Raw genomic sequence first — 20,653 nt, forward strand, 5'->3', positions numbered from 1 at the left:
TTGCTGAAGTGACGTCACAATCGTGTTGCATTGTGGGATATGAAGCTGCATGAAGGGTACATATGAAGCAGACTCGCTCTCTCTGTCAAAATCGAGGGAGCAAGGGTCTGTCCATACAAACTTCCCTCGTCCACTTGACAAAGTGGAACGCACTACAAAATGGCGACAGGGATTCCCCCGAGGGGAAGTGTTTAGGGAAGTTCGCGAGTGTGTGTCTAAAACTGGAATGGAACGCACCCCTAGTCTGCCTAGTAAGACATTGATGGAACAGGTGTGTTTGATTAGGGTTGGAGCAAAACTCTGCAGAGACACCGGCCCTCCAGGAGCAGGATTGGACACCCCTGCACTATAGGAACAAAACTGGTAAATCATAGATTTTTTTCATCATGTTTGAAAATCACATTTTGAAAATCTAATAAGAATTTTAAAAAGTATTTTGGTGTGGCCCTAGCTTAACGCTTTAAATGCTTGAGTATGGTGAACTTTAGGAAAGATTCAAAGTATTATTGGGGCTTTAGAGAGATTATGGATGGGGTTCAAAGGATGAAGGTGTTGGTGTTGATAAAAGAGGTCAAATTATTTAGTGATAATGAAGAGCAATGCTATAAAAATATCCTGTATATCACAGTGATTGACAAAATTTATTGACAAGTTTAAAATGTATTGACCAAACTCACATCCTAGTATTGAAAACATTGGTACAATAGCACAAATGTCGAAGAATGAATTGTTAGTGTTGTCCCGTCACATACTGTAAGCATTGTGTTGTTTTCATTGTTAGCTAACAGATGCTTTCTATTTGGTACATAACTGGACATAAATAATACTTTGCTGAATTTTAGGATGTACTCAAAATCACCACAATGATTATTTACTTATTCAATAATGTGAAATAATGAAATAAATTCAGTGCAGCTTACCACAAAATATAACTTTAGATCAGCTATGCAAATTTACAGTGATGTTACCTAATTTTCCTGAATAATAATAATTCTCCTCTGTCTTCATTATCAGCCAAAGGTCTGCAGGCCACAGCTTATTGTGTTATTTGTTCAACCCCATCAATAATGCCCACGTTCAACATTTTCCACACGGCTACAACTTCATCACCTTGACAGTAGTGAAAGTTGTATTCTCCTCTGGTTCATCTTGACAATCCTGCTCTTCTTCCTCATCCTCTCCGTCCTCTTCATCTAACTGGAGGCTTCCAGAAGAAAAGCGCATACGTGCCAGGGGACCAGAACGTACCACTTTGCCTAATGCGGGGAAGTAAGGATAGAATGTGTCAGAATCGGAATCGCTGTAACTTCCTGTGCCAAGTACGCATAATGAAGTCGGCCTTTCCGGGAGAGGGACGGGACTTAGAGGAAGGTAGGTGGGCCTGGTGGGAACCTGGTGTCGAGATAAATGTGGATAATAGCCCAGTGGGCGATATTCGGATGCGTAGGCAGCAGCGTTCGAGGCGAGTGTCGGTCTCTGGAATTTGACGTCTGGTTGGCTTGAAGCTCGACGTGGCAAGCCGGTCTGAAAGGTGGAGTCGTCACTGTAATGTCCCGCCTCCACTCTACTCAAGTCCAGTTTTCTATTCAGCCCAAGGCCTCCTCTGGGGTACAGTCTTGATTCAGCCAATCCCTGACCATCGGGGTGGTGTCTCTCCTGCTGCTTCAGTAGTTGCGGTGACAAGCAAGATGATGGCAAGGAGGAGTGGCCGATTTGTCTAGGCAAGTATTGTAGAGGCACAGAGTGGTGATGGGTTTGAGGGAGGCGGTCTAGAGAAGAAGACGTGTGGTCTTGGAATAGGTATGGGTGAGCGGTGAGTGGGAAGGTGGGCAGAACTGGGTGAAACTGCAGATGGGGTGTGTTAGGATAGAGGAGCACCAGATGCTGAGTGCTGGGAGACAATCGTCTCTTTGCTTTCTGTCTCTGTGCCCCTCTCCCGCGATGCTCCGGTCCTGATGTGGACAGGGAACGAAGTTTAGGCGAAGCAGAGTTGCTCGAGAAGGCAGGGTTTCTTGACAAAGGCCTGGATCGTTCTAGCTCATTCGCGAACATGACTTCAACTGCAGATAGGCTGCGCTTTGCTACACCTGGTTGTTCGTTGTGTTGCTCGGCAACAGCCGAGTCAGGAGGTAGATGGGACTGCTCGTACAGCTGTGTGAAAAAGGAGCACAAATTTGAGAAACCAAATTCAAAAACATTTAAAAAATGGTCAAGTGAAAAACAAAAAAACAAAACAAAAAAAAAATGGTCAAGTGTGTGCTGTTTGAAAAAAATTGGTGTAATATGTATGCAGTGTTACTGGGCAGTACCCTTTTGAAAGGTCCTAATACAGGTATGAACCATTAGGTGCAAAGCTGTACTTTTTTAAAGGGTACTGCCCCAGTGACAGATATATTTTGTGGTACGATACCTGCTTAGAGACGTCGGTAAGAATATCAGGTGAGGATCTGCACTGACGAGCATCATATTTACAGTGAGTTCTGTGAAAAAAGCATAATGTTTGGAGGAGAGAGACACAGAAAAACGAAAACATGCATTATGTTGGTGGAGCCCTGTAGTCATAGCTTAAAGATGATGCAATGTCCTCCTTGAAAAGTGTTTTAGTGATTAAAAGAACGTTAACAAAATTTAGTTTCACAAATTGGCCGTGTCTTCTATCCATATAATGACATCCGATATAACATCTTACCTTTCAAAAGGCGAATGTTTCTTCTCTCCAGAGCCTACACACTCAAGTAGTTGCCTCTGCGTCCTCCCGCTACGACACGAAAAGCATAAGCATACAATGACTTTTACAAAACTGCGCTTTAAGAAATGTTGGGTTGTGTAACCCCAGTATGGACAAACCCAAATTAACCTAGAAATTTGCATATAGGTCAACAACTTAGGGCGCGCTTACATTATCGCAACCAAACAGCACCCGAGCGCGTCTGACCAATGTGATGGCTCTGTCCCGTGCCCGGGTGCAGTTTGGTTAATCGTGCCCTGGCCAGCTTGCAGGTGGGCTTGGTTAACTTTGGCTCAGGCGCAAATGCGCAGTGTGATCGCAAATTGCGTCGGGGTGCGGTTCACCTTCATCTGCCTTTGTACCTTAAGGGTGCATATTTGTACCCCAAGCATTAAGCATACATGTTGGCACTGTAAAGACACTTATTGTTAACTCCGAGGCTTTTTGATGTTTCATAACGTAATGTATTTACACAACTGGGACTTCATATCAGATTCACAATTCATCTAATCTAAGGTTCTTGCAGGCACATGCTGTGTCTCTTTCATACCTGTATCTGAAACTGGATCCTTTGCTGGAGAGAATGGATTTTGGTTGTGACTTGGGTTCCTCGGCGAGTCTGAAGAAAGCATGGTACTCCACGCACATCTTCCAAAATGCCTTGCAAACATCTCTGCTGGCCATGGAGAACTCAACGGTGTCCCTCCTCGAAGGCTAACATGTAAATATGTGAATGAATGACAGATAGACTATTGAAAAAAAAATCAGCTTTTTAAAACATTACTGTCAGTCGTTAATATGATGAAGACTCGTGCGGCATTAAAAAGTATTAGGCTAGGGCTTTTCTGCTATAATGTATTAAAAAACATTTTGGCCAATCGTTAATATTACCCATGCATGACCAATTAAAATGTCCTCACAACCTCCTTGGTGCTGTCTAAAATAGATAAAGGTTGTGATAGTGCAACTTGCTTTAATTTAGGAGAAACCCTATGCATCTCACCCCAGTCTCAGTGTGGAGTTTAAGAAGGAAATGTTTCTTCTTGAAGCTCAGCTTACGGATCTTGGCCCAGCTGAAGGTATTGATCTTTGTATTTCCCTGATAAGGGTGATAGATGGTAAATGTTTTGGTGCATTTTAGGTTCTCATTGCATTCATATTGTACAATCCATACATCTGTCAAACTTCTTTTAAAAAGTGTGAGCGTATGTTTTTAGACCTGAAAGACGAGCACTCCCATGTGTGTGACAGCGAGGTTGATTCTCATGCCTTCTCCGTCATGAGCAGGATGCGGACGGATCCCGTACATGTCCATTTTGCGGGCGACCTCCAACAAGTGCACATCTGATTCAGAAGGAGTGTGACCTCTGACCCCAGACAACAAAAAGTATTATGTGAATGATTATGGTTGAAATCATCTCACAATGCTGGGTATGTATCATGGTATGTATTTTAAAGTGACTTTTTGGTTTATTTTTACGTTTATAACCCATAAAATAGCTTGAATGCAGCTGTGACTTTGGATAAAAGTGTGGTAAATGCAGTGTGATGTGACTGTATAAGAAAGATAGATAACATATATACCGGTACATTTCTGCGGATTACTTCATTGTGCATGGCATATTTTTACAATTGTCTTTTTTTACATTTATAAATATTATGATAAATATTATGCTAAATTGATAAATTATTATGTACACATTTGATATCACTTATGAGGTACTAATATGACCGCTTTAGGTACAGAGGTGTACTTTTTTGAAAGGTTACCGCCCCAGCAATAGCCAGGGCCCAATTTTGGACCATTTTTTTCTGATTGTGTGTTACCTGTGTCTTTTATGAAAGCGGATGATTTTGTGGTCCAAATACTCCTGGTTTGGCACATATTGCTTACTTTCAAGATGATGAGCATCCAGCTCCTCATCATAATCCCCGATTTCTGCTACAAAGGGAGGCAGAGAGAAATTTATATTATGTATTATAAATAGCAAAAATGTTTTGCTGTCTCTCTCAATTTTCAAATGCTGCTATAACCTGAATGGATTGTGTTAGGGGTGGGGCCATTGCTTTGTGGCTCTACTGCGTTAACCATCTGAAATTTGAGATAGTGTGACTTTTTGTAAGACTGGCCCAATTTCATCTTCATTGCGTGTCGTCTGCCGACTGCCGTGCATTGTACATGGAGAAACTACAGGCAATTAACCTCTCCCGACCTGCAACTGGATGGTCGGATGAATTTCTGACATGTTGGAGATTTTGGTTGCTCCTCATGAGGCTTTTGCGCAGTTGAAGCAGAGATACAAACCAATTGCTTTTAACTCAGTGTTTTTGCTTCTTGAAACACTGGCTTTATCGAGCCACTGTTTTAGCCCCGTCCAAATAATCCTAAACACAGAAATGTTGAAAATCTGTTTAACAGTGTTACATATTACTAAATAGTTCACATTCTTTGTAATGTTTTTTAAGCAATACGTTTTTAACATTTATAATAAGGTTCATTTAACCACGTTCGGGAGGAGCATGGTCATGTAATCCAACCAATCAGCGCGAAGAAATGTCCCTCGCCTCTGTCCCATGACAGTTTTTTCAGCATCCCTCCTCCACCCCATCACCTCACTCTCAGCTAGTACATCTATCCCAGTTAAAGAGGGGGAATAGCCTAGTCTGGGTTCAGGGCTAAAATTCCGAACTCTGAGCCCTGCTTCCGGACAGCACGCCAAATATGCTTTATTTGATTCCCTATTGATTACATGTTAATGAACTCATGAAACGGGTTTAGAAACAATTCTGTGAAATGAATTTAAGCCAGTGAAAGGGATTACCTTGCAGTATATGAGAGACCAGCAGGGCGGCACTGTTGTCATTACAGGTTAGGCTGCCATTAGACAGATCCTGTTTGATCTGAAGGGCAAACAGATACCTGCATAAAAAAGGTATGAGTCAGACTGAACCCATATCACATATTGTCATCTATCTATTTATTTGTATGTCTATGGTAAACGTGCTTGTGGTTTACCTGGTCAAGCCTCTCTGCAGTTGTCCTGGGTCAGGGGGGAAGAACTTTACAATAAAATGAAACGCCACATCACTGGTATCTGTGGGAAGCACAAGCAGTGAATACAGTCCAACATGATCTCACATAAAGTTGTGTTATACAAAAAATTTGATTAATTTATTTGTGTCCATGGCACGAAATTCAGCATTTTTCATGTCTTGAGCACAAATGTCTTTGTCGTGTCACTCATTCAAATTTCTATTTATATAACTTTCTTTTTCATGTGATTTTATGTATTGTTTTCTAATTTTTTTCTATTTTTAAATCATTGTTGTCTGGGATTAGATTTGGGGTTTGGATGTACTTTTATGTATTGGTTTCTACATGTTTTTTTCAATTATAAAGAAGTCAGCCATGGCTGATTAATTTCAATTTTGAAATGACCTTATTCAAGATATCAAGGTTATATTTTCACAGAATGTTTTTATGTTGGATGATTTTATGAAAATGATTAATCACAAAAAACTGACTTTAGCTAGTCTTTACAGACTGAGTCACATATTGTTGATGCTTTCTACAGGCACACCAATATAATTCAGCTTTTTTTTTACTTTCGCCCTTGTATCATTTCTCATACCATATAAGACCCTACCCTACTGAAAAATCCAGCTAAGACCAGCATACGCTGGTAGCTGGTTTTTGCTGGTTTAAGGTGGCAGTAGCTGGTTTAAGCTGGTCCTCCCAGCCTGGCAAAGCTGGTCAAGCTGGTGAGTCAGCTGGTCTAAAAAGTGACCAAAACACAGCTAGACCAGCTTGCTACACCAGCAATACCAGCAAAAACCAAGCTGGGAGATCAGCTAAAACCAGCTCACCACCTTATGCTGGTCTAAGCTGGATTTTTCAGTAGGGTACTCTGTAAATTGGGATGACAAGTAATCAATCAAAGCTAAGTGATCAGACTTTGTCACAGGATTATTATTGTAAAACTTACTCTTGATCTGTTTAGTCACAGGCTTTAGATGTTCGAGCCAGACCTGCAGAATAAAGATTTCCTTTAGATACATGAAAAAACAGCCAGCAAGAACGTACGTAAAAGTGGTGCTTTAGGTTTTCTGGATACAATGATTGTGACCAACTCTTCACCATTATAAAATAACTCCACATGACTCAATATGTACATTCCAAGTGTCTTAAAGACATATAAGTGTGTTTGGTTAAAACCCCAAACCTATTTTAAAGGTGCCAAAGAATGCATTACAATGATTTTTTTATAATTGTTCTGATATCTACAGAGAATATGTCTTTATTAAGTGCAGCTTTACATGTCCGTTTACAGATTTCCCTTTAGAATAAAATGGTCTCTTATTACCTTATTTGAAAGGGTCATGAATAATAATCTGATTGGCTGTTTCACAGAGCAGCTCCTTTAGTAGCTCTCTCTGTGTGTAAACAGACCTTATGTTTGAGCCTGTATCAGACAAATTGTTGGAGATTGTTAATTGACGTTTCTGAGTGATAAGTTTATGTTTTTTCATCTGCAAAACGTAACTGTAACATCAATAGTAGAACTTCAGCCTAAATGCTAGCATATAGCATTAACTAGCATATAGCGCCGCCTTATGTTTGAGCATGTATCAGACAAATTGTTTGGAGATTGTTAATTGACGTTTCTGAGTGATAAGTTTATGTTTTTTCACCTGCAAAACGTAACTGTAACATCAATGGTAGAACTTCAGCCTAAATGCTAGCATATAGCATTAAATAACTAGCATATAGCGCTAACTCAGCAGTCAACACTTTTTTTAGCATTGTAACATTGCACTTAAAGGTATAGAGGAAGATTTTCATGAAAAGAACCGCCCTCTCCACTTTAAAAAAAAAAATGGGGCTAGCATCGCTAATCATAGCTTACATCAACTTTTACTAGCAGTGATTTTAAATGGATTTCTCCAAATAGCATTCTTCAAACTTTTCCTGTCGAGTAGAAACTTTGCGACTGAGGCATCAGAAGCCCAACCTGTGTGAAATATTCTCCCAAAAACACTCTGGTCTTGTTTCTTTCTTCAGAGGCCTCTCTCTTCTGTCATACAATTCGTAGACACGTTTTCTCTTGCGACCCTCAGACATTTTGGAAAAACACGGTGAGAACGCAAGCTTCAATGAATGGTTGAAACCATAGCTCACCACATATATACACATGAAAGTGTGCAGTTGCAAAAAGCGAACCTAGGGACGACCATGTACGACGGCCTTACGCAAACATAACACAAGAATGATTGACAACTGGGATGACCAATAGTCTTCTTGATGATCCACCTGGAAAAAGAAAATCTTCCGCTATACCTTTAATTGAATGTGTAATTTAATGTTGGGTGTGTACACCCCGACATCACATGTTGTTATGTTGAGATTGGTCTGTTTTCCAGTGGTCTTTTGCATGCACAAAGTTTACATAAGGAGGAAACAATCGTGTTTGAGGCTCACAATATCTCATTACCATGTACAGAACTCGTATTATTCATCTATGCCTAGGTAAATACAGTTTTACTTTCTACGGCACCTTTAAAAATCCACGTTTTGGTTCTGAAGAACAAAGAAATGAGCGATTGGGTGAGTAAATACTACATTTCGGGATAAACAAATCCTTTAACACAGTTGCTGACAGGTACACTAAAGGTCTTGTGTACTCACATAACTGCCAGTATGGTGACGAAACTCCAGGGCAAAATATTCCTTCTCCAGCAGTTTTAAATGACCACACACCTTATTGAAGAAATCCGAACCAAGGATGTTTCTCTGTGGGAAAGTGAAGAACAAAATAAAGGAGAAAATGGCATACTTGTTTTAGTGCTGCTTGAAATTTCTTGAAGTAGTCATGGCCTGATGGTTAGAGAGTCAGGCTTTTATGGTCACCGGTTCAATTCTCAAACCGACAGGTATGAGGTGCGCTTAAGCAAGGCACCCTTCGTACAATCGGTCCCTAATACTGCAGTAACAGTTGCTCACTGCTTCGGGTGTTTATGTTCACTGCTCACTGGGATGGATAAAATTTCGAGTATGCGTTATCATATTTGACAGTCAGGTCACTTTTTTTGTGTGATGTAACTGCAATGTCCCTGTAAAATTACTCAATCAGATTTGGTTCTTACTGCATTACTTGTGACTTGATAAGGTTGGTAATGAGATCGCAAGACAGACTTTCATTGCTAATTGTGTCTGCAGCGACTGATGCGCTCAAATGGAATTATGGGAAAGTCAGATGCTCACTGAGTCAGCTTCAAAATACAGGGTTGGTATCTTGATGAGTGTGTTTGTGAGCGGTTATGTGTGAGAGGATGTGTTCCCAAACCCTGTATTTACTTTGACAGCAAGGAATAACTACCCTTACATTATCCCGTCAGAGGGATGGAACAAGAGAAGAAGATAGAGAGATAAAGTGTGAAACAAGCATGATGGGTTCAAGCACACAGTATAAAGATAAAGTGGGCAGAAGAAAAACACATTTTTTATCAGCATGTTAAAAAACACAGATTTTAAGAAATAAAGCAACCATTTGCATAAACCATTTCTTTTATGGGTTTATTCAGGACTAAATTGGATTTTCAAGTGTGAATCATTGCTGCCCATATAATCAAATTCACTGCTAACTTTATTTAATGTCCAGTGAATACAATCTGCATTAAATATCTCGATCTAGAATTTAACGTCGCATGATAATGCAAGTGATGCTGGCCTGTGCAAAAGGATATTGCTAAATTATTGCTAGGGTGTTCGGGGCAGTTGCAAGGTGCTGGCCCGAGCCAAAATAGCCAAAGCCTCTACTCTGGTACATGGATAAGACTCAGACGCCCCCTGTAATATAAGCATATCATTTTTCCCTTTTTTTTGCAGGTGCAAGTGTGATGGCTTAAAGAAGTACACTGTTTCTCAACAAGTCCCACAAAGAAGCATCATTGGCTGCAAGACGAGTTACTCATCTGAAAGTTAGTGATTTTTTAAAAACTCGACATTTATGAGCAGATCAGCAGAAGGATTAGGAATGCTGACTAAAGATCATCTATTACCCTGACCTGTAATTTCTGTATTTTCCTGCCTCTTTTGCTAATTGTCTGTTTTGCCCGAGGATGTGAGGATTGCTGGCATGCTGTCTGGAATGAGGCCAGGAGAAGCTCCTGCACAGAAGCCACCATATTCACCCTATTCAGACAGAAACATGCCTCACAGGCACTTCTCTATCCATCCCTTTTTTTTCCTTCCCCTCCTCTCTCACTTGATATCTTACCTGCTTTTTACCCCTCATCCTGACTGGGACAGCAGGATTGCTCTGCGTAAAAGCAGCTAACGCCCCTCAGGCACACACACACACAGAGCAACCCCCATAAAGATGCAGCAAGCACATATAGGACATAAAATGATGCTCCTTTACAAGCAAGACAGCTGGTCCAAAAGTGAGACACTCTCTCTCTCTCTCTCTCTCTCTCTCTCTCTCTCTCTCTCTCTCTCTCTCTCTCTCTCTCTCTCTCTCTCTCTCTCTCTCTCTCACACACAATGGTGCATAAAGATATTCCTTTAAAAAAATAGATATTTTTTTTCTAAAATAAGCTATTTTATTCAGAATTGATTAAAAGAATTAGCTTACATTCTGAGAATGCTGGTCCGTTTTTACTCATGGTTTTGGATGCAAAAATTATTTGAAATAATAAATACAATTTAAATAAAATTGCCTTCTTAAGTGACTGTTTAATAAATATCACAAACATTACAACTAAAAACCAAGTGGATTATATATGTAACTATATTTCTATACTCTGAATACATGTGTAAAATATTGTAACACAATATAACATTTTAAAATATACAATAAGATAATATCCAGTTGCATTCCAGCTAAACACTGGACACGTGAATATAAGATGAATATGATTTCTTACCTCCACCTCAAAAACTCTCTCGCTGTCGTCTAAGAAGATGACGCGCAAACGCAGTTTCTCATTCTTGCTTTTCTTACGCACAGCTCTCCTGTTGGCAGGTGTCTTCAGCAGCTCGAACTTATCCCCCATTTTATTCTAGATGTGCATGTTTTGTAAAAGGACTCGGTTTTCTTTTAAATAAGTGAAAGAGTGTCCATAAAGTGGGTCATTATCCGTGTAATGGTCTGTAGCGCGGGAGTTGCGCGCGGCTGTCTCGTGACGACTGTTTACGCATCCTACTGTTAAACCGCGCAGCATCAGCATCACTTGAGATCTGAACCCACATTCACGCCATACGCTTTACAAGTAAACTACAGAACTGATCAATCCAAATACATGATTATTGTCCAAATATTGCGGGAGGTGGTTTCCCCCAACGATTTTTTCCCCTTACGTATCTTACTGAGTGAAAATGAACAGACTACACAGGAATGTAATGCGTCAGAATAAACAAACATGAGGTAAAATAAAAAGTTCGAGTTCACAAAAAAATATTTTTTTTACAAATTTTTTTTTTAAGATTCGATCCTCCACGTTGACACTTAAAAGGCGGGATGATTTGATACACACTAAGTAAATAAAAATTATTTAAAAAATAAATTATAGATATTTAAGTTGTTCGATTCCCAGGGATTACTGTTTGGTAACATGTAGCCATACTATGTTTGTTGCTTTGGATGAAAACGTCTGTTAAATGCTTATATTACATTTATTTAAATATATTAAAATATATCGGTTGTATTGTACAATTAGAGACATTGTGAAAAATATTACACCATCTACGCATGACATAAACTTTATCAAACTTTTTCTTGACTGACTGCGCTGCGACTGGCAGCTAAACTCATGCAGTAGTAGGCAACGTTGAAGCGAGTCACGTGACAGGGCCGTCAGCTAGCCTACAACTGCTCAAATGCGCCACGCGGTGGAAGTATTTCCTAATATATAGAGAAACTTCCTAAAACAAAGTTGACTGTAGTATACAGTACTTTTGTATTCACTATAGTAAACGATGATGAACTTTCTAAATACTATAGTGTTTTTAAACCATACCATTGTATTTACAAGTAATCTAGCAGTATTTTTGTAAGTGTTTACTACAGTTTACTATAGTATACTTTATCAGAATGTGGTAAATACTGTATTATACTATAGTATTAAGTACAGTTTACTATAATAAATTGTAAAATATACTACATTATATTTACAGATCACCTACCATTTTCACATTTACATATTTACATGCAGACATTAAAAAAACATATAATCAGACTACTTTTAACATTGGCCTTATTGAAATACCTTTTATTAAACAAATAATATCATTTAGTTCTTTTGTGTACTGTACTAAGGAAAAAACTGTAGAGATGGTCTGCCCCACTCTCTTTCTCTATCTCTCTCTCTCTTCCTCACCTTTTGTGCTCTGTATACCTGGGCAGGTGAATGTAATCTCTTGTTTTGATACGACAGAGCGGAACGTGTAACGGGAGCCGAGGTAAGAGCTCTGCTGACCAGCTGCTGATCTTCATCACATATCATCATCGGCTCTGTTTGATTTTCCGAGCACCTGTCGGACTGTATGTTTTCCGTCGGTCCCTTTGAGTCTGTGGTGCAGTGCATGGGTAAGCTACTAACTGTGCAACATCTGGATGTTCATTTCTTGCTGTACATGCATTTTAACACAGAAACACAAATAAGGCATTATTTACAATGACAAAACCAGGCAAAAAAGCCAGAAACTCAGACTCAATTACAAAAATGTTTTTTCTTTCAAAGTTTTGAAAATGTTTGTGCGTCATGTGAACCTACACTCAAAGGATTATTAGGAACACCATACTAATAGTGTGTTTGACCCCCTTTCACCTTCAGAACTGCCTTAATTCTACGTGGCATTGATTCAACAAGGTGCTGAAAGCATTCTTTAGAAATGTTGGCCCATATTGATAGGATAGCATCTTGCAGTTGATGGAGATTTGTGGGATGCACATCCAGGGCATGAAGCTCCCATTCCACCCCATCCCAAAGATGCTCTATTAGGTTGAGATCTGGTGACTGTGGGGGCCATTTTAGTACAGTGAACTCATTGTCATGTTCAAGAAACCAATTTGAAATGATTCGAGCTGTGTGACATGGTGCATTATCCTGCTGGAAGTAGCCATCAGAGGATGGGTATATGGTGGTCATAAAGGGATGGACATAGTCAGAAACAATCCTCAGGTAGGCCGTGGAATGTAAATGATGCCCAACTGGCACAAAGGGGCTTAAAGTGTGCCAAGAAAACATCCCTCACACCATTACATCATTGCATTAAAAATCCTTTAGGTGAGTGTATGTGCATCATGCATCATGTCAAAATATGTGCCTGCTTGACACGCATCGAATGGGTTTATAATAAAAGTGAACCTCACGTCCACTCTCAAGACAGTAACTTTACTTTAAACTCTCTACACATGAGATTAAGCGAGTATCTGGTAAACTTAATCATCTGTTTTATCATAAACCCATTCAAGCATCTGCAGCAGACATGTATTTTGACACGACTCGTGATGCACATGACGGGTTAAATACATGTTTTGACAAGCTTCGCATCATGTGCACTCGAAAAAGAAGTCACCGGCCACCACTGGTGACAGCATGCCCACCTAATTGTCACCAAACGTCAGTATTTGCTAAATGAACTGTATTTTCATTTTATATTTTAAATAGCACACATACACTTGACTTCTTAAACCTCATGTAAAAGGAGTGTTGGTGTTCGTGTCCTAGCTTACCTCTCTGTGAATGTGTGTTTGTGTGTGTACCGTTGGGTGTAAATGACAAATTGTCTCATCCATTGTTATTACTCATTTTCCACTTGAAGGATATAAAAGCACAAATGCTCAGGAAAAGTTACTACAAAATGTCAAGAGGGCCATTCAGAAAATGTCACACACCGCCTGGCATAAGAAGGGTGATATATTTTAGAGCTTTGCTGTTAATTTACAAAATAGTATGCGGTCCTCTGGTTCATCTCAGCCTGGGGGTCTGAGAAAAAAATAGATAAAAGGTCTAAACCATTTCAATTTATGCTCTTGGTAATTCATTCACATGCACACTCAAATTCACATATCCAAACACCTGCCTTAAACTGTATTATCATTTAGCTCATTCGTTTTGGTTGTTTTTCTTGCCTGTTTGCATACAAGTGTAGGCTACAACAAAAACATTTGATTTTTTTAGTGTCAGGTTAAATGCACGGTTTATAGTTCAAAATTTAAAAAAATGTCATCATTACTCACTGTACCTGTTGACTTCCATAGTATTTATGGGAGTCAATGGGTACCCTCAACTGTGTGCTTCCCATTATTTATCAAAATCACAATTTTCATTTTAGGTGAACTATCCCTTAAAACTTGCCAGTTTACTGTAAACCAAATTTAAATTATATATATAAAAAAAGATATCTGTCAAAGTATACAAAGTATAAAATTAACATTGGTGTTTGAAATAAGTCATATTTTCATATGACACAGGACATTCAAGAATAAATGTAGTCTGTTTTGGAGAGAATGGAAATTGTGTCCAAGGATCCAGGTCGTATTTGAGCATCTACCTGCTGGGAACTGAAATAGCAACTGGGACATGAAAGGCGGTGAAGGTCAAGTTAGCTCTCAAGAGTGTCTCGGTGTATACCAACAGTGACGTTTTCTTTTCAAATCTATCATTAACCAATAGTCGGTGGGACCTATGGTGAAGTCTTTTCAAATATTTTAATGAAAGATTACCAAGGCATGCATGTACTTTCAGAATACTGTGTGCTGATGGTTGCATGAAATTGACATTAAAAAAGTTGCATTAAAAAGTTAATAGCAACTTTAGGAGTTGGACGTTTAAGGGCTTAGAAAGCTTTTGAAGCCTCTTAAATGTAAATGTAGTTTTTAAATAAAGTGGAATGATTTATGAATATGTCACATCACATTTTACATTGTCATCCCCTGAAGATAGAAGCCTCATCTTTATATGTGTATCAAGAAGATTTCCTTGGAGACCTCTAGCTAATGTATGTGCAGCTAACGGGTAAGGCTTACTTATAAAGAAAAGAATATGAAAGTGAGTCCTTAATAACTTGTTCACTTGTCTCGCAGGACAAACCCAAGTCCTTTTCCAGGCCCACTTGTCCCTCTTGGGTACACATCTTAAGAGAAGTGTGTCTGCGTCTTTATTCTTCAGCTGATGTCACAATCAAGGACAATGTCACAGGCTATTAAAATCGTCCACACTGTTGGATCACATTTTGTCTTTGGTTCTCAAAAGAAGTAGGGAGAACAAGATTGGAGCGCAATCCCTTTATTCACACTAAAAATGAAATTTAAACCCCTACAGTTTCATACGGGTGTTAATGTGGATTCATATTTTGTAAATCTTCTGTGTTTTAAATGAGATTACGTGTCACGGCTTGAAAGACTGAGGAATTTATACGAAAAGAGAAGATCAGTTTCATGGTTGCTTTGTGTGCTAATTGGGATGTTTAATGGTTTTTATGGAGAGAGCTAAAGTTTTTATAAAATGTTTGATCATTAAGTTCAAGGCAGAGCTGCTGTCTGTGTGGGCGATGGACATCAAGGCATTTTATTTTTAGTAGATTTTTACATTTATACGGACCATTCACCATTTTTTTATTTCTAAGGCTGTGCACATTTACATTATTGTTTTTTGAAATTAGTATGGTGCTGCCAACACTTTTAGAAAAAATGGTCCAGTACCCTTTAAAGGGTCCTAAAATGGTTGATTTGTCAATGTAACCTGCATTGAATCAATATCACATTTGCAACCTCAGTTAATATTGAAAAAATATTGAAATTTTAACGAACCATCATTATGGTGATCAGTGTTTGCTTACTTTCAGTAAGTTAAATCTTTTTTTTTCAGTGTATGTGTTTAAGTAGAAACACATGTGTCAAGTTGAGATAAAATTAAGCTGCTTTACATGATGAGGTGGATCCCTTTATGAATGTCATAATTGTTCTGGTTAGTAAATGCATGGTGACAAGGTAAACAAAAAGTAATTACTGACACATTCAAACATCATCACTCACCCTAGAAACCTCAATAATGGTGACAATTATCAAACCAATTCAGCTAAAACGATGGACTGCAATGCATGCTGGGAGTCATCATGGATTAGCTTAGTACTACGTTGATAGCCAGCATGCATTGAGGCATGAAACTTTCTTTTGTTGATTGTCACCATTGATGAGTTTCATGGACTGATTTATGATGGCAGAGTTACCTTTTTTAGTGTATTTTTATCATTCTGAAAATAATAGATGTGACACTGCTTTTATCAAGTAATGTAATATCATACAATATTTTCACATTATTAACACAGCACACAAGAACTACTATTTAGGTACACTTACAAGGATTAAATTAATTGATCCATTAGATCTAGTTTTCTTTGCAATAACAGATTATTTTAAAACACTGCTTCAACTGCCAAAGAAAACATGACATTAAAACGCAAGAGTCAGGAGCTCAACTAAAGCAAATATTGATCACCATAATATTGGTTTGTTGAAATTTCTATATTTTTTCAATATCAATGGAGGGTGCAACATGATATTGATTCAATGAGATTAACTTTGCTAAATCAACTATTTTTTTTACATTTTTTGAATGGTTGCTTGCTATCTGGGGTCTCACTCATTCAGTCTTGCTGTCCTCGGAAATGTGTTGTTTTAATTCAGACGCACGGTGTTGCCAGCGAGAAAGAGAGTTGACTGCTGAAAGCTGGGATGATTAATGGCTTTGCTTATGATTTCATTAATCTATTAATACCACTGATAAGTGTCCTGCTGCTGAGAGAGAAGGTCAGTGTCAGAATAAATCTGTACACTCATTAACCCCTCAAGTCAAGCCTGCTTCACAAAAAGGTCTGTGAGAAAGAGGAGAGAAATGCATACTGAATGTGTTTAGATAGAGTAGTGGTTTTGAATGTTTGATGTTCATGTAGACTCAGTCGAGCCATCATCAGGGTGTGACATACAGGCAGAATATGTTTTTCTCAGGCCTAACACCCTCAGAAATAAAGGTACAAAAGTTGTCACTGGGACATTACCTTTTAAGAGGGTCCTTAATTGTACCATTTTCAAACAGATATGTACTTTTCATGTACCAGTATGCACATTTTAGGTACAAACGTCTCCCGCTTTCAGGTTCAACCGATCTCAAATGCCATAGGAAAAACACTCGTATCCATTGTTCAAATTATGTCAAAGATTATGGGGGACCCCTAGCCTACCCCCCAACCCCGCCATTAGAGTTCACAAAGTAAGATGTGATCCTGGATCAACATTTTTTGGATTACTTTGTTGTAAAATTGGGGCACATAATGGACAGTATCGCTTTGTGGCAGCGCAGCACGAGAATTTTAAACTCATGTAGTATAATTTTAATAAAAACCAAGGGACCCCCTAATTTATATTTTTGTGCTTTATCCCTCAATGCTTATAGGAGGTCTGGGACCACCCCAGCCCCCCCCCCCATTAGAACACTGCTCGTATCATAATGCAAAACTCCCAAAAACACCAGATCCTAATTTTTTTTATCCCCATAACAAAATACGAGATGACCAGGACTCATGGGCATGGATTTTTTATGAATTATTAAAGGAAAACACCACCATTTTCAATATTTTACTATGTTTTTACCTCAACTTAGACAAATTAATACATAATTATCTTTTTCCAAAGTGTGCACTTCATCTTTGCACAGCGTGTCGTGAAGGTGTTTACATTTAGCCTAGCCCCATTCATTGCTTAGGATCCAAACAGGGATGAATTTAGAAGCCACTAAACACTAAACTAAACTGTTTCAATGAGTAGTTACACGAGTAAGTATGGTGGCACAAAATAAAACGTGGTGATTTTTTAAGCGGATTAAAATAAGAACTATATTGTATGGTGGAAGAGCACTCTTAACCTGCGCCCGTGTTCGGCAAACTAAGTGCAGGTATAACATTTTACTTTTAACATTTAGGTATAAGTTTTTGTCTTTTGTATGATTGATTTTTTGTGAATTTTTTCCTTCATGTTCATTTTTTTAGTTCTTCACTATATTTTTGGCCTTGTGCCTATATCCTGATAATGCTTGTATGCATTAAACATTCAGTGGAATTCTCAAGTTGGCCAAAAAGATAATTTTGTACATACTGCGTCGTTTCGATTCAATTTAATGCAGGCGTAACAAATATTTATAGTCACAATTAAAACCTCTAGCACTTCTTGGTCCATTTTAATTAAAGCGATAGCACTGATGGCATTGGTCCGTCGAAGATAGAAGAAGTAAAAAAGATTTTTAGTGCTTAATCAATGCTTAAACTTGTGAGATTTTATATCAGCAGGTTCCCTTCACTCATACTAATGCTATCCTTAAAGTGAATGACACTTTAAACTGTGCATTTGGTTCATTTAATTTGTGCATTTGAGTATTAAAACATTTACAATTCGTTGTTAAAAGTGTCAGAAAGGAATATAGTCCTAAAAATGGTCTCAAGCTGTCACTTGGCCTTTAAAAAGGTCCAAATATGTACCATTTAGGTACAGATATGTATACATTTGCTAACAAAATGTACCTTTGAGGCACTAATATCCACTCTATGCAAACCTGTACTTTTTGCCCCAGTGACAGCTATAGGGACAATTTATTGCGACAAAGTTTATAACTTTGGGATAGAGGTTTACACGGACCGAAAAGTTTGGAGGGATGAGGGTGAGTTAATATTTACATAATTTTTTTTTTATATTTTTCCTTAAAAATGATGCTTGTTTTTTGTGATATAACTGGACTGGGGTTATATCACTTTCTCCAGGCCATGAACCCAATGTTTTTCTCAACTTTTACCAAGACAGTGATATCTAAAACATGGCGGAAAAAATAAACCTGGCCAGGCATTTTTTCCCCTCTGGTTTTTATGGAGAATGAACGGAAAGTCATAAAATCCAATGCCAGGATTTACCTGGCCTTCCAAGCATAGAGATGAACTTGAAGCTGAAACAGGAGTCAGAAGCGATACACCCGTGATTTAAAGCCTCACAGTTGCTGGTCTTCGGAAAACTCAGAGGAAACTCCTCTCGTCCGCCAGGAAAACTGAGATGAGAGAGGTCAGTGGAGGAATGATAAGATCTATCAGACAATCCTAACAATAAGTAAGAAAATCTATTTCTATACAGGGAGACATAATAAATAGGTGGGAAGGGATGGAAAAGTTGTGTTGGACACCTGAAGTACCACATGAGAAGCAGTGAAGAGAGTAATATGTGACACTGAATGAGAAACGCAAATCACTGAATTGTGATTTAATGTTTTGTACATAAAATCATACAGCATAATGTAAAGAACTTTCTGTGAAAATATAACCTTGATATATTTAATATTAACTAATTATGCTCCCAATCTCATCATTAGATTATGAGACTTTAGCCATGATTTTGACATCTGTGTTTAAGGAAGTTTTGTTGGCAGTGAAAAGTCAAGGGTTCAGATCCTAGGGAAAACACACATAAAAAAAATGATACCTCGAATGCACTGTAAGTCACTTTGGATGAAAGCGTCTGCCAAATGCATAAATGTTAACTCCATTGACAGCATGCAGCATTCTGTCTATTACTACAAAAAAATCAGTTTTGCCTTGACCCTCAGTTTATGAAACATTCAAAAACATTGACTTAGTATTAATCTTTAGTCAAAGTAATATCATGGCTTTTCCCCACTCGTGTGAATCATTAAAAAGTTTCAGTTGCAAGAACATTGAATTACACTTGTGGTAGTAAATCACAGAATTGTCCAAGCTGAATTCCAGATTTTGTGCGCTCTGCTGTATACCCTTAAAGTCATTTAGTATTTATTGACTTTACGTGCTGTGTAGGAGACATTAAGCACATGTTACATATGTAGCATATGAAAGACATGTTAAAAATGTTAATACTGTTAAAAGTGAAGTTCGATACTTAAACAAATTTCTTGATAACACTTTAAAAAATTGAGTTCTGTCAAATAAAATTTTCTCACTTGAAGTGGAAAATTGTAGGTGATAAAACTTTCAAAACGAATTCAATTGGTAACACCTAAAACATTTAAGCTTTATATTCTTCAATTTTTCACTTCAAGTGAGAGAACTTAAACTGAAGAAATTTGTATAAAGGCGGGGTGCACAATCTCTGAAAGCTAATGTTAACTTGACATTTGAAATCACCTAGACAAACACGTCCCTACCCAAATAGAATCTGGACCTTCTTTTGATAGACCCGCCCCACACATACGCAACCCAGGCAAAGATGTTGTAGACACGCCCCTTACTGCTGATTGTCAAGTGTGTTTTGATACTCAGCCTGACTCCCTTTTCCAAAGCATTTCTCAAAAATCGTGCACCCCGCCTTTAAGATCCAACGTTCAGTTTTTACAGTGTATATCTCTTGCTTACTGACTAATACCATTTTTTTAGGAAAATAAAGATTTTTATATGCAATACCTAATTATCAATTGTATTTTTTTTAGGTTTTTTTTACAGCTTTGTCAAATTTCCCAAATTATTTGGTACACATTTGTAAGAGGCTTTCATCCAAACCAATTTACAGCACATTTGGAGAATGCATTTTATGAGCACATGCTTTTCTGGAGAATTCAAGCCCATTATCCTTACATTGCTAACATTATACTACTACACTAAAAAATAAAAGTTCTTAAATTTGTTATTCACAGTAATGCAAAATGTGTTTTCCAATAATAACACAAAGATGTGTCTAGTTAAACTAACACAGAATGTGTTGTTTTACAATTTTCATTTAAAATGTTGAGTTACTTTGACATAAAAAAATTAGTTGACTCAGCAATGAATTGACTTGAATTAACTCAAAATTTTACGGTAACCATGTAACTTACGTTTTTATGTTAAACCAACAATTTCATTATAAACTATGATTT

The 20,653-nt window shown here is 38.1% G+C and overlaps 1 protein-coding gene across 2 annotated transcripts; it reads right to left on the reverse strand.

The window, feature by feature from the left end:
* Positions 1–296: 296 nt before the first annotated feature.
* On the reverse strand, positions 297–10,977 carry LOC135735491 (FERM domain-containing protein 7). Of its 2 annotated transcripts, none has more exons than XM_065253913.1 (12): positions 10,655–10,977; positions 8,415–8,519; positions 6,715–6,757; positions 5,745–5,823; positions 5,551–5,648; positions 4,556–4,667; positions 3,948–4,095; positions 3,732–3,827; positions 3,279–3,442; positions 2,690–2,758; positions 2,411–2,480; positions 297–2,151 (listed from the first exon to the last, which is right to left on the reverse strand). In XM_065253913.1, the coding sequence occupies exons 1-12, from the start codon at positions 10,781–10,783 to the stop codon at positions 1,096–1,098; spliced, it is 2,169 nt and encodes a 722-aa protein (XP_065109985.1). In that variant the 5' UTR covers positions 10,784–10,977; the 3' UTR covers positions 297–1,095. The 2 variants fall into 2 exon arrangements, with proteins under 2 accessions (XP_065109985.1, XP_065109984.1); XM_065253912.2 differs by having other exon boundaries at positions 4,556–4,670.
* Positions 10,978–20,653: the final 9,676 nt, after the last annotated feature.

Source organism: Paramisgurnus dabryanus, chromosome 4, assembly GCF_030506205.2.
Source record: "Paramisgurnus dabryanus chromosome 4, PD_genome_1.1, whole genome shotgun sequence".
In the NCBI taxonomy this organism is placed as follows: domain Eukaryota; kingdom Metazoa; phylum Chordata; class Actinopteri; order Cypriniformes; family Cobitidae; genus Paramisgurnus; species Paramisgurnus dabryanus.

Excerpts from the sequence above, each read along its gene's own strand:
- LOC135735491 (XM_065253912.2), bottom strand. The coding sequence starts at position 10,783 with ATGGGGGATAAGTTCGAGCTGCTGAAGACACCTGCCAACAGGAGAGCT. Across the intron at positions 6,758-8,414 it reads GTCACCATACTGGCAGTTAT|GTCTGGCTCGAACATCTAAA; the intron begins GTGAGTACACAA and ends TTTATTCTGCAG. Across the intron at positions 4,096-4,555 it reads CGCTTTCATAAAAGACACAG|AGGTCACACTCCTTCTGAAT; the intron begins GTAACACACAAT and ends GTCTGGGGTCAG.